Below are 15,137 nucleotides of genomic sequence, written 5' to 3'. Positions count from 1 at the left end.
AACAATTTGCAGTTTTCAGTTTATTGGGCTTTTTGTTTGTACAATCTGTTATAAACAGGTAGTAAACTTGATCTTTTGCTTATTAGAATCAAAATTCAATTTGCAAACGCGATCACTATAACCGGCACTTACTGTATTACTGTGAATAAAAAAAAAAAGAAAGATTAGCCTTTCAAATTATTCTGGATAACTGACTTCCAGATAACCGACGTTCTACTGTTCCCATTTGATGAAATGCACTTTCTCCAACGTTTTTGACATGCATTTGTGAATTACTTCCAGATGTCTTTACGACTTATTCTGATGACTGGAAATGTTTTCCTTGCAGCTCCTTATTTAACTTTATAAATAAAAAAAAATTGTAGCTACAAGGTCAGAGGTGTAGGGCAAATGAGGAACACATTTGATGTTAATGCTGGCTAAATACTTGATGACAGTGGGAGCAATGTGAAGTCTCACATTGTTGTGATGCAGCATCCATCCACATGCTTGCAGTTATGGTTGTTTGTGATGAATGTTATCCAGCAAAGTATGCAGTACAGTTCTAATGATCCCAGGGGCTCACATCTTGTGAGTATGGGCTTGGCACACCCAGGTCCTGAGCTGGATATCATCATTCTTCTCTTCCTTGGTGATTCCCTTCTACTTCTGACTGCTCGCTCTCTCTCTCTCTCTCTCTCTCTCTCTCTCTCTCTCTCCTCTCTCTCTCTCTCTCTCTCTCTCTCACAGGGTAACTCAGAATTTTTTTTTTTTTTTTTTTTTTGTTGGTGCATGCAGTGCAAAAGCCTCAGGCTTCCTTGCACTATATGGCCAATGATAATAAAAAAAATAATAATAACATGGTCACATAACAGTTGTATGACATGGCGCAACATGCTGGTAAACCATTCCTTGAATATCTTGTCTACAGTTATCACCTTGTGTAGAACCTTCAGTAACCATCTGCTGCAGCTCCTAACAGTGCGAACTTGTTGCTCAGGTGTGAGTAGTTTTGGAACTCAGTGTGCACAAACATGTGTCATGTGTAAATGGTCATGGAGATTAGCTGTGTATGTGTGTGTGCTTCCTAACGATATTCTTAACATCTCTTATTGTTATGCGATGATCTCTCATGATTACAGAAGCGTGTTTATGGTTTCTGTGGTGACATGGTTGGAGCTGCAGGGCTGCTGATTTTTGTGATTGAATCCTGCACATCTTTAAACATTCTAAACCACCCGTGAACCATGCTATGTGGAAGCGTAGATTCACCATAAGCCACTTTTAACATTTCATATACATCAGCTGATGTTTTCTTTAAACAGAAACAAAATTTAAGAGCAGTATACTGTTCCTCGCATATCACATTCATTGTGTAGACAAAACTGAACAGGCATGAACGTGACTGATCACCAAGGTCACACTGTGCGCAGAAGTCAACTGTGCAGTTGCTATGCGATGCAGCTTGGCGTGTTCCTAAATTCTGCAGTTCAACGATAAATAGCGAGCAATATGTTTGTTCATGAAAAATTATGATCATTCTTTATTGAACAGCTGTTGTAAATATTGCAGGAATGTGTAGCAGTAGAATCAATAAAATTTTAAGGGATTATGCACCCTTAATAGTTCATATCCTTTAATTATTGTTTACTCATAAAAAAAAAATGTGTGTGCCGAGCGCGCACAGTGGAAATTAAGTGAAACTTCTTTAGGCAAACATTTATCACTTGACTGAGGATTCTGTATTGACCATATGAATGCCGCAGGCGACAAATCTGCATGAATCGGAACCTCGGAGATGTTCCGTTACCAAATTTAGTTTTGGCAATTTCTGTGGCTCAGATGATATGTAAAACGATTTAACTTCGATTGAGCCAGAATCACTTTGTTCTTGAGAGCCCTGACAGCTGTTGCAGGCTGACATTTGACTTAGATCATTTGGAAATGCTGTTTGAAGAAGAAGAGTGTGATCTCAAGCTGCTGCATCTGATCACACCCAGAACAGACTGAACTGAAATCATTATCCATCAATGTATGTTTAAACTGTGAATGGATGTTTCAGTGTTTCTTAAAATCCTGTTGCTTATCCCTGCTACGTGTTGAACGATTTGATGGAGTACTTCTGGCAGTCAGTTTTGACTTCATTGTTTTCATTTGCAGTATCAACTTCTGTGACTCCTTCCAAATTCACTTCTAACATTTCTGGGGAGATGTAAGGCTCTGAAGATGTGGACGGACCGTTTCTAGCTTATTTCTTCAACTCCATCACACACATTTGTTTCGCTGTTGAAATAGCATAGATCTCTCCTTTTTACTCAATGGACATGGTTTTGGTGGTCACATTGCATGTATACGTGCTCTATATGCCTTATACTGCTCACTATTCAACATGTTGAATTATAAATCTCAATTTTTTATTAAATACAGTGGAGAATGCCGAAAGAAATAGCATGACTCAATCAGTAGGGGTGCTGATTGGGTCATGCCTGGTACGGAGTGGTATAATGGCAGGGGGGAATGAATCATTTCGTGTTGCATTTTCTTGGCGATTTTTGTCAATCCAAGGCCACATTGCATCTGTGCTATATATGCCTTACAATGCTCACTGTAGTGGACCCCTGCTTTACGATTGGTTCACGGTATGACCAAATCCCTTTACTATGGACACTCCATAACAAAATACCGTTCAAGGTAATTATACTGGTTATTCTCAGGTGGTCACCCTCCCAATTACTAATCATGCCTAATGTTGTTTAACTTCGGTGATCGCATGAAAACTGGGGCATTTATCTTAATATGATAGTTGGCTGTTCAGAGTGTGCCTGTAGTGCGTTTACTTAAGGCAGCTGTTGAATTTTCCTTGCGGTTTTTGTCAGTCCACGAATGCAAGTTACTCCCATCTGAAAACTGCCTGGAGTGCACCTAAAGAAGTTTCACTTCAAAAAAATTAGGTAATTTTATTTTAGTCCACTTATAACATGGTTTGCTTATAACTAGTCTTAAAGTTGTATGGGTATTAAAAGTGGACAACTTTTAATACCCATATTATAAACAGATCTATCCAGTTATACATATATATAAAAAAAATCATGATTTTATTACTGTGTTACAGTATATATATATATTTTTAATAGGTGTTTGTAGCTAATCCAAATAAGCCAAAGCCTGTCTTAGATATACTTTTGAGAAACAGGGATCGATTAATAGATTTCCTCTCAAATTTTCATACCGATCGTTCTGATGATGAGCAGTTTAATGATGAGAAAGCTTATCTTATAAAGCAAATCAAAGAATTAAAACCAGAAGAAGAACATTAGTAAATATCTTTGGGTAAAAAGAAATTGTTAAATATTGTAGAGCTTAAAACAAATTAATAAAGCCAAAACACACATATAATGCCTACCCCTTTGATAAACCTTAAAGAAAATAAATTTTCTTAATTTCATTTTATTATATTTTTACTTTTCTTAAAATATAGTTGTTTGCTGTTTATTTTAATCATTCTTTTGTAATAATATTTAGAAAAGTTGCTAATGTCATAAATAATAAATTAATAATGTGTGGGATAGCATTTTTGTAAGTTTGTGAAGTATTTTTTAGAGAAGATTGTCATCTAACTGTAACAATATTAGTTAATTTATTTTCCAAATGCCTTAAATACCTGCACACATATCTTAAATTAGTTTCATGATGTCAGGAATTGGTAAAATAACTGGTATTATTTTGCATATTGATATTCCACTGGGATTAATATTAAATTCTTAGAAAAAAGAATATTTTTGTGTGTGATTAGAAAAAACTTTAGAGCTAGTAGCAGCTTTCTTTTATAGATGAGTGTTATATAATATCAAGCCTTTGTTTAAAAATTTATAGAAACGTTTTTGAATGTTAAACCTGAAGAAAAGATAAAGTTTTGCTTTAGCATGTGAACATGAATAATATGTGATTTAATGATTGTTATTTAAAGTTAATTTTCACTGTGGAAATTTTAAGGTTGTGTAAAACTGGCTACTGATACCCATCTGTTTTATGTATAGTATGCTAGTAGTATGGACAAGTTAAGAGGCTTGGAAAGAAATAAGAAACATGTTAACACATATTTCTTTGAATATGTCTAAGTTGCAAATTTTAGATTGTGAAGAAAGGTCTCCCAAGAATGAAAGTGAACTAAATGAAAAGGGGAAGAATAGCTAGTTTGGAATTGAACTGTTGATTGATGCTAGTTGATTACTGTGTATCTTCTAACAGGTTTAGAAGAAAGATGTAGATGTCAGTACAGACAAACAAAGAAATTGTGTATGAAATTAAAAGTGTGCATGATAGGAAGTGTACAGAATCAGTAAGTGGGAGATTATTAATGTGATTAATTGCATTTGAATATGGGTAAAATATTTAAGGGATGCCACTTTGTACATAGAACCAGTATTGTTAAATAAGTTTGTGAGGATGGGAATTATTTTTTAAGAAAGTGTGCAGAAATACTGAAAATTTAGCTTTATGGCTTTGTTGAAAGCTTAGTTGTGCTATATTTGTGCAGAAAAATAGTTAGAGGTTAAGGTTATTCCATTAAAAAAAGCTAATTATTGTTTTTAGAGGTCAGGTGTGAGTATGTGGAATCTCCTAGCTGTAGAATGTGGATTGTTAATCCTGATAAAAGAAAGGTTTGTTGCAGGTTGATCTGGTGGTGGTCTGTGAGTAGTTTTAATTGCTAAGGAAAACAATGCACTTTATTTTGGTATGGAATTTAGTTTTTTTTTTTTTTTTTTTTTTTAAGAAAACTTTTGCAGCTTTTTGAATATAACTGTTTTACATTTAAGTTGCTGCTTATGAAACTCATAAAATAAGGCAGATAGTGATTTCTGTTGTGCAAATGAGAGGTACATTCTAGCTTTTCCAGCTAGAGTGTGGACTACACAGATTACTTTTAAGGTTCTTATTCAGCCATTTAACAAACAAAATAAAGATGCTTCTTATTCACAGCTCTCGATTTAAATTTATATGACTGTTTCATTTGTAAATTGCAATTTTGGTTGGAAAGGATAATTTACAAAACAAACACACTATACCATATTGTGAGAACATAATTTAGAAAACTGTAATTAAATAAATATTACATTTAGATAAATAAATCATATAGAACTTTGTTTCCTTCTTTTGTAATGAATAACATAAAAATTTACACAGATCTGTAACATGCTGTTACTCAGGTCATAAAGAAACAACAAAATATATTTCTTTATGACTATCACATTTTTAACCCTGTTCTAAAGAGTAACTAGTTATTTGGCCCCACACTCTAATTGAACAGTCGAATAGGATGACTAAGTGGTCAACTTGCATTCTAGAATACTGTGATTCCTAGCATTTCTGGTTGTTTCATTATGGACATCAGAGTAACAAGCAATAGTATACTGATCTGTTTTAATTTTTATACTACTTGCCACAGAATAAGGAAGCAAAGAATTTTGAAACATCTGATTTATCTAAATGTAAAGTTACAAATTTGTGACTGTTTTATCAGTAGTGACCTTCATCTCTTTCATGTTGAAAGAATGCAAGGTAAATACCTAACTGCTGCTGTGCTAGTATAAAAGAGACAGGGGAATAAATGAAATGACTGTGTTCCTCAATATGCCCATAAAGGCCATAAGAATAAAACAAAAAAACAAAATAAAAATAGCACATACCTTGCATTTGAAATAGCCATGTATGGGTGAGTCATGTGTCAGTTTACTGAAAAACAATTTGTTGAATTTAAATCTCAAAGTTAGTTTCATGACCATATTACTTTATTATCCACTTAACCAGTGAGTTGCCGAATGTGTGCGGTCACCCAGTAATCAGTTTTTGATAGGGGTTGGTTCTGTGGAGTGAGTTGCTTCGTAAAATTTTGAAGTTTTATAAAAAATTAAAACTTTGTACATAAGTGCTTTAAAATATTAATTTCTTTATATTTTGACTTGATTGTCCCAGCATTATAGTAAAATTATTGTCAAAAATCAAACCATATAATTTAACCTGGAATCAGTCATGTGGAGGCGATAGATTTGACCGGGACAGTATTAGCACTAGTACTGGCAAATGATGCAAGAAAGCAAGCTTATACAGCATCAGCCAAAAAAAAAAAAGAAACTACACACTTCACCCATCCAAAATATCTAAGGATTTGTCTAGTTCTTCCTTGAATTTATTTAAGATAGCAACTTCTGCAAGAACAGATGGAAGTTTGTTCCAGCAATAAACCACCCACTGGCCGAAGGTAAACTTCTACACATCCATTCTACAATCATCCTTCCTCAGTTTGAATTTATGCCCCCTTGTGTGTGTAGTCTGAGCAAGAGGAAGAATACTATCAGCATTGTGCTTGCTCAGTCCATTCAAAGCCTTAAAAACCTCAATCAGATTATTTCTCAGGTGCCTAGTCTCCAGATGCTGCAATTTGCAGACTTGAAGGCTTTCTTGGTAAGAGCATCCCCTTTGTTCCCATCACCAATCTTATTTCCTTCTCTGTACCCTTTTCAGCAGCTCTATATCCTTCCTAAAATGAGGCTACCAGACTTGTATGCAGTACTCAAGATGTGGCCTTAGACAATGGGATAATCACCTCCATGCTAGCAAAATTATTCTGTATCATTGACATATTTCAGCAATTTGTGTTTCATCTACTCCATCCACGCAGCTGAAACTTCTAATAGCTGGGGTTTTTTTTTTTTTTTTTTTTGAAAATGAGTTCTTTGAACTCTCTGCAAAAATATTTCAGAAATGCCAGTTAATTATTGCACAATTAGGAAAAATTCATGATTAATTTAAACCTAATTATATGTATGTTTTTCATTGGCAGTATGTCATTTAAATTAATATTTAAAATATTAATAGTAAGTTTGCTTTACTGCCATGCACTTTCCTCTAGTTGTAATGCTCTCTGGCTTCATGACATTGATGCATCAGGTGGACTTGCGAGTTTTCGATTCAGAGGTTAACAATTTTATATAGTATGTTGAATATCTATTACTTTAACCTCATCAAAGACAAATATGTGATTTTGAGTGATGGCATAATGTGCCAACTCAGAAATCCAAGACGATTAAAAGATACTGATTGACATATTAATTTATTAAACTAGTGGAACCTTGGGAAGAATGCAGGCTTTGCCTGAAATGCTATAAACTAGGTTATTTTTCTGAAGGGAAAAAAAAAAATGGCTTTTTTTTTTTTTTTTTTTTTTTTTTTTTTTTTTCAAAATCAAAATTTAAAAAAATCAAAAAATCAAGATTTTAAAATAATTTCAACTTACAGATCTGTTTTGCTACTACCTTATATTCTGTATTTCGGTATATTTAAACTAGGGATTTGTACTATTGTTCTGTATAAGAAATGCAAATAAAGGTTTTTGTCTTGAATTTTTTCGGATTGATTTTTAGTGGAATTAAACCTGTTCTTGTTCCTCTGTATACAAGTTTAACTTTTCATGGTAATTTCTGTTGAGTAATCTACCGATTAAAAATTTTGATTTTGTTTTCTAAAGCAGTTTGGGTAGTACAATATTACTAAGCATTTAAGAATAATATTGAAAATTTATGGAAAGGGGAAGGTAACTATTATAATGTTATAGCAAACCTGTATTTTATTATCATCATTATTAGTAGATGTATTAATAGTATGATGCAAGAAAGCAAGTTTATAAAGCATTAGCAAAAAAAAACACATAAGCATACAACTACACATCACTTGCCTATTCCCTCCAATAATTAGACTAGTTCTTCCTTGAATTTATTCAAACTGCCCACTTCCACAACACCAGATGGAAGTACAGTCAGTCCTCGTATAGCACAATAGTGGTCTTCCTAGAAACCCTTGTGCAATGTAAATAATAGACCCTATGGGAAAAATAGGATTAGGTGCCGACCACCCAAGATTGAACACACATTTGTAACCAAAACATTACCAAACACAATAAATAACTGTAATAAACTACTCACGTATTTTATTACAACTATTACGTAATAAAATATTGCTAGTGCTTTTGCTTCTATTGTAAGCAAACTTGTTCTTTGTGTGATTTTCTATCCAAACACGACAGCCATTCCATCTCTTCCAATTCTTTGTGTCTTGATCTAATGGATTTTATTACATTTTGAGTTGTTCCTGCTATAAAAGTTGTTTTTATTTTCTCTGCATTCTCTCTTTCTAATTCTCGGCGTTGCCTCATTTATCATTTAGGCCTATAGCACGTGCAATATCACATGTTCTTTCATTTTGCTGAAAGCATTTCAGAATTTCATATTTTTTTTTCTCTATGGACAGAGGCAGACTAGCCATAAGCCTTACCGCGGAAACCCCGGTGGGCCGGAAGCCAGAAGACGATGAAGGCTGGGGATAGTATGAGGCCGCTACAAATTTTCCCCGTTAAGAATTTTTGACCCAGTCCACCTCTGTCTACCGATATTGCTTTTCTTTTTCTCTCTAAATCTGTAGTGTCTTCACCAGGATCCTTCCTTTTCACAACTTTTAAGTATTTTTAGGGAATAAAGCACAATTACAAAATGAGGAGGCACGCTTGATACACATAAACAAAGCTGCACAAGTGTAGCAACTGAATAAACAGCACTGTAAAGGCAGAGACATACTATTAACACCTCACTAGCTCACATTTTACTAAAGCATCTGTTATAAACTGGTAGCAAACTTGATCTAATTGCATTTGCGATAATACCGATAGCTGCAATTGTGTCGATTTTTACGTTATTATGGTAAAATGTGTTTCCCCTTCACTGATATAAAATAACAAAAATACATTTCAGAATCTTCTCTTCGTTCCTGTTGTGTTGCGTCCAGTTGGGGTGATTCCACATTGGACTGCCAGTTCGTGTTATGTACAATATCGTTCCCCTATTTATAAATCGTGTATGATCGAATTCGTGTACTGTAAACACATGTTATACGAGGACTGACTGTATCAACTATCTGCCAGCTGAAGCCAAGCCTACACATCTTGTCCTGCAAGCATCCTTCCACAATTTGAATTTAAGCCACCTTGTGAGCAATAGGAAGAAAGGCATCAGCATTAAGCTTGCTCAGTCCATTCAATTCTGCAAACTGGAGAGTAGGTACCTCGTCCCCAGTTTGTAGAATTGAGGCCTGTCTTAGTAAGACTATGTTTTGTTTCCTTTCACCAATTTTGTTGCCCTTCTCTGTGCCAATTCTAACAAATCTACATCCTTCCTAAAATGAGGCCTCCAGACCTAAATGCAGTACTCAAGATGAGTACTTAGTGCATTTAGTTCTTTATCTCTGCTAGCAAAGTTCCTGTATATCATAGACAAAATCCTCATGAGCTGTTTTGGCAGCCTGTCTACATTGCTTAGATTGCCAGGACAGCTCATGGTACTATCCTAGCAGTCTCATATTTGTAGGCTGGCGATATATTTTAAATTGAAGGACAGTTGCATAGATGTGGTCAGAGTAAGATTCAGAAAATTTAATGAGTTTTGAGATTCTTGAAATAGGCTTTGGAGGTTGGGAAAATAACTCATAATAACTGCAATGAGTATACCAACTCATATATATATATAAATATATATATATGAAAAAAATCTAATAAAATGGGGGGGGGAGGAAATTAAGTACAGCAGAGATAGGATTTATTTGGTGTATTTTATTTTATATTTAATATACAATAAGATACACTGGTAAAATTAAAAGTGATAAAATTACAAAGTTAAAAACTGATAAAATATTTTATATGTTTAATTTTATCAGTGTGCTTTTTATTAAATTTACAGTTTTATTCTATTTTCATCCTGTATCTAGTTTTTCATTTTTATTAAAGATTTTGTTATGTATGGTGTGTGATGGTTTGTTTATTGTAGTTTTTATGACAGAGAGGGTTCTGAGATTCTTCCTCAAAACTGAATTTTAATTTGGTGTGTACATTAAGGGCACTCATAATGGCCGTAAATACATTAAATGCACTCATAATGGCCATTATTGTTTGTGGCTCGGTAATACATAGTATATTTCCACATATCTTCTATAATTTAAGGCTTCAGTTCTGAAAATTTCAGCATCTGGATCCTAGGCTCCTATTTGGATTGAGTAAGCTAAATGTTGATGGCATTCTACCTCTTGCTGAGACTACACACAAGGGAACACAAATTCAAGTTAAGGAAAGATCGTTGCAGGACACGTGTAGAAGTTTGCTTTTAGCCAGCAGGTAGTTGATTGTTGAAACAGGCTTCCATCTGTTGTGTGAAAGCGGATGGTTTGAATAAATTCAAGGAAGAACTAGACAGATTCTTGAATGGTATGGATGGGTGAAGTGTGTAGTTTTTTTTTGGGGTGGTGCTATATAAGTGTGCTATCTTATATCATGTGCCACTACTACTGCTATAATATCTGATTTGCAGACTGAAAAGATTTATGTAGTTTTGTTTTATTTTCATTAGATATAATTCCACTTAAATTTAGATCCATGGGCAATCCATAAATTTGTCTGAAAACTCTGATTTTAAAGGCAATATAGTTAGCATAAATGAATGCAATTATGAGGCTAAATGAACAAAATTCCCACCTGGCTTCATAATGCTGACTGTGACTTAATTTCACAGGATGAAGGAACAAAAAAAATTAAAGTTGATGAATAATTATTTTATTCTTATAAAAGATTATTAAACAGTTTTACATTGTATTACTGAAAATACAACTAATACTTTTAATATGAAAGTAATGATCAGACAAAAGTTTCATCTCTCATAAAGATAACACTATCATGGTATGTGGTCCTTTTGGTTTAGTTTCTGGACAACAACAGCAGAATGGCAATGTAAATGTAAGCTTTTCATAATTTTATATAAAATAATTATAGTGACTGCCTTGATACAGACACATGCGTAGCTTGATTATTAGTGATAAATGAACCAGAAATATAGATATCATTTATGTGTAGCCCGCAAACAGTTTTTAACTTCCAAATTGGTTGCTCGCTCACCACTGATCTATCATAAAATGTACTTGAACATTAAGTGATAACATCCAGTGAAATAATCTCATTTGTTGCCAGATTTCAGTTTTTAATAGTGTATGTTAGAGTATACATATAAGAAGTTGAGGGGGACAGTGCCAAATTTCTATAGGAAACAGTGTCTAACAGGGTTTCATCTTTTTCTGAGGTTTTATTTAAACAAACAGAGTTGGAATATTGGAGGTTCTGTCTTTCATATCTTTTAATAAGGATGTAGAAATATAATCATTCTTCTGGTAGATAGTTAATTTATAATATCTATTGATGAGATTCTGAAAAAATCCAGAGGTTTTTGGCTAAGTTGAACTATCAGAAATAACATCATGGAGTTCATTTAAATATTCATTCTTATCCAAAATGACAACAATATCTTCTTTGTCAGCATTCTTACACAAGGTGATAAGGTAGTAATAGCATAATCATGTCTTTGTTGACCTTTTGATGCAGTGAAAACTTGACATCAATTGCCATTTGTTTTCTATGCAGTAAAATTGGAGGTAAACTATTAATCCATTCTCCAGCGAGTACTAGTTGTGGTGATGAAAGCTTAACAATATGTAGCTTCCGGAGTGAACTGGCGTTGTATAAGTCATCTGTAACCATATGACCCCCTTTATCTCTCATGTATTGAACCATGTGTTTTATTAGTACGGATACACTTTTGAATCTCTGGCTTTTCCAGTCAACTGGTTCACCCACAATGTAAACTACGCGGAGATGGGGGAAACCCCTGGTGCCGCTTGACCCTAAACACACTTTACACTTTATGCAATTTTGCACTTCACTTCTCATTTGGATAGTTTTCTGACTGTAACACAGTCCAAATTATGGAGTTGTTGATGAACTTTATATCTAAGTTTTTTTTAACCTCCTTAAGGCTTCATTTTTAACATTGAATCTATTCTTCAGTACCAGCCTTATAATTCACCCAGATATATTAAACTGCTAATATATCTGGCTGTGGCCAGATATATTAGCAATAATGTTAACTTGGACAAATTGTGGAATGATATTTCTAAATAAACATGTTTTTAAAAATTAAATATACTGCTTTTGTACGAAGAATTTCAAAGTAATACTAACATAGCTATTTATTAAGTTTTTTCATAAATTGTCTCATCTTTTGCCACTGTAATAAAACCAAATTAGTATTAGTAATGACAAATTTTGCAATTATGCAAGAAAGCACGTTTATACTGCATCTGCAAAAATACCCATCGCTTGTACCCATCCCAACAGATCCATATTTTTCCTAAAATGAGTCTTCCAGACCTGTATCAGTATAAAGGTGTGGCCTAACCATTGCCTTATACAACAATATAGCGACCTCATTATCCCTCATTATCCATCTTCCTTATATAATAACTTCCTTATTCCATTAATAGAGAGAGACACCCAGAATCTCATTTTAAAATTTTAAAAGGTGTTAGCATTTGCACAAGTCAAAGGCATGAGTAATTAGATTAGAAGTATTTAATAAAAGGAGAGTGTTCTCCAGTGTACCTTAAAATGAGATGGTTTTAATAATAGAAATGACTTACCACACTTTTTTTTTTTTTTTTTTGTAAAATGATGCTAAAAAAAAAAAAAAATACACAATTAAATATTCCTATGGCATTATCAGTTTTAATGTCCAGGGAATCATACATCCCCCTCAGTGTAAAACAGTAAATAGGCATCCTATCATTGCAGACTTCAGAATACAGAGTGTGATACCAATAAGACATTGTTACCACTTAGTTTCTCATAAATATCTGATTAAGAACTGTAATCAATTGTTTAACAGTATTAAAAACAGTAATCTGACAACAGATGATAGAATATTTTCACTAGATGCTACCTCTCTCTATACAAAAATGGCAAAGTTACAATGTTAAACATTCTTTGGTCACTTCTGAGAAAAGATCCCAACTTTTAATGCAAGAACTAAATTTCCAGATAACATTGTTTTTCATACTAACTTTATTGCCTTTGAACATAGTTTTCAAATTTGTGGATTGCTCATGGGTCTAAATTTAAGTGGACTTTTATCACAATTTATGTCCAAAAAAAAAAAAAAAAAGAACAAATCTACCTGAATCCTTTCATCCCACAAATTACATATTATTAAAGAAATTTGGATAATATATCATGCACTATTAGGCAGTATGAATGCATTTAGCAACATACACACTAGATTGAAATTCACTTTCAAGGAAAAATATCAAAATTTATTGAATTTTCTTAATCTTACTCTGACCAGATCTGCAACTGCCCTTCAATTTAAAATATATTACAAGTCTTCAAATGCAAGCATATTATAACATATTAGTTAACTCACCTTTTCCCCATGAATTGATAATTTAATCAGTTCTTAATACTTATAAATATTATACTACCCAAACTGCTTTAGACAAACAAGAACTCTTGAGGTGTATATATAAGCTTTGCTTTGACCAATATTATTAGATAAATGTGTATCTATATTACTCTTGACCCCCCCCCCCAAATTAGCAGTTTCCCCTGAACCTTTAAGGTATCCTCAATGATACTGGCAAAAACTCTTGCACTTGAGCTGATAAAAATTTCCCCCCAAAAGCCTTGCAGAGCCCTTCAAGCCTTGAGTTAATCAACAAGGCTTTCAGCATATAATCCCTCCTTATCATGCCTGGGCAGAATTGCAGACACATAGACATTCTGACGTAATATGCAGCATGCATTTTTTCAGCGTGGTCCTATATTTGAGTAACAAATCTGTCAGATTGTGTATGCTTAATATCATTAGTCCCCACATTATTATTATTATTATTAGCAGTATAGTTCAAGGAAGCCTGAGGCTTATGCTGCACCAGACAAATAAAAAATTTCCAAGTTACCCTGAGAGAGAGAAGCAGAAAGGAATCATCAAGATAGAGAAGAATGATGATATCCAACTCAGGACCCTGGGTGTACCAAGCCCATACTCACCAGATGTGAGCCCCTGGGGTTGCATGAATAATGATATTCTCTTTAACCCCTTTAAAATCTGACAATCAGAAATTTAACATTATTTTGAAATATTGAAAAAATCATTTAAAAACAGTACAAAACAGTAAAAACTTTTGTCAGTTTTAAAGGTTTTATTAAATTGAAGTTAATGAACAGTTTGATGAATATTCATTTATTTATGCTATTAAATGTGTCTTTGTTTATTCTCGGGTACAACCACTAGCCCTAGTACAGTAATTTTTTTTTTTTTTTTTTTGTAATAAAAACAGTTATTAATTATATTTTGCAGTTGCACAGGCTTGTACCATGTTCCATTTAAATGTGTACATTAATGCACTCTCTCTCACTTGACCACTCAACTAGAAAAACTTCCCGTGGAAAAAAATTTTTTTTTCCCTTTTAATTTTGGGAAATGACAAAATTGTGGTATATAATTCAAAAGGCTTTTAGTAGGAAGTCATGGATTGTGGAATTTTGCAATGCGTGTGTTTACAAAATGATAATATTCTATTGGATGCTATCATTTTTTGCCATTTCTCAATTTATGTGTATTAGATAAAAGAATTTTGACACTTTGATGTCATGTTATAAAGTATCTCATATATCTGTTCTTTTAAACTGTTGTTTTTCTCTCTCAGATATTCTGGGTTTTTCAGCCCTTGCTTTCTCTCTTGAGAAGATATTATCACTAAAATAGCTGTCATAGCAGATTTCTTAATTAGCCATTATGTGGGCATTTTAAAAATCAAACAAGCAAGTGCACTGCTGTGGTTGAATCGTGCAATGTAAACAATTCAGTTTTATTTATTTATTTTTTTTTAAATAAAGACTAGAATGTGCACTTTATGGTGTTAAAATTGAAAAAAAACATTAAAATGAATATTTTTTTAATTTAAAATAATTTAAAATGTCTTATTTTAATGAGTACAGTAATTGTAGTTCCTTCCATTATTTTAACATTTTGAGATGACTATAAGGTTACTTAATACAATTATAAAAAAAAAAATCCCTTTGATAAACATGGCAGCAAAATCTTAGATAATAAAAATACTTTATATAATATTGTTAAACCATTAGTATTCTTTTTCAAATCACCAAAACCAGATATACCCTTCAGAAATAAGTCTGTGTATTTTTATGAAATTCATGAAAATTTATTTCATAGACTCAT

The 15,137-nt window shown here is 33.1% G+C and overlaps 1 protein-coding gene across 1 annotated transcript in view; it reads left to right on the top strand.

Moving 5' to 3' along the window:
• The window catches only part of LOC150091122 (protein Mo25-like), a 170,681-nt gene extending 167,385 nt beyond the window's left edge, over nucleotides 1–3,296 (top strand). Inside the window, exon 8 of the mRNA XM_090382046.1 lies at nucleotides 3,114–3,296. Coding sequence (XP_090238172.1) covers nucleotides 3,114–3,296 — 183 coding nt within the window. The remainder of the gene's footprint in view (nucleotides 1–3,113) is intronic.
• The last annotated feature ends 11,841 nt before the right edge of the window (nucleotides 3,297–15,137 follow it).

This window comes from Mastigoproctus giganteus, chromosome 1 (genome assembly GCF_048544385.1).
Source record: "Mastigoproctus giganteus isolate SK-2022 chromosome 1, ASM4854438v1, whole genome shotgun sequence".
NCBI classification, from domain to species: domain Eukaryota; kingdom Metazoa; phylum Arthropoda; class Arachnida; order Uropygi; family Thelyphonidae; genus Mastigoproctus; species Mastigoproctus giganteus.
Note: the sequence above shows the minus strand (reverse complement) of the source record. Positions and strands in the feature narration are given on the sequence as shown.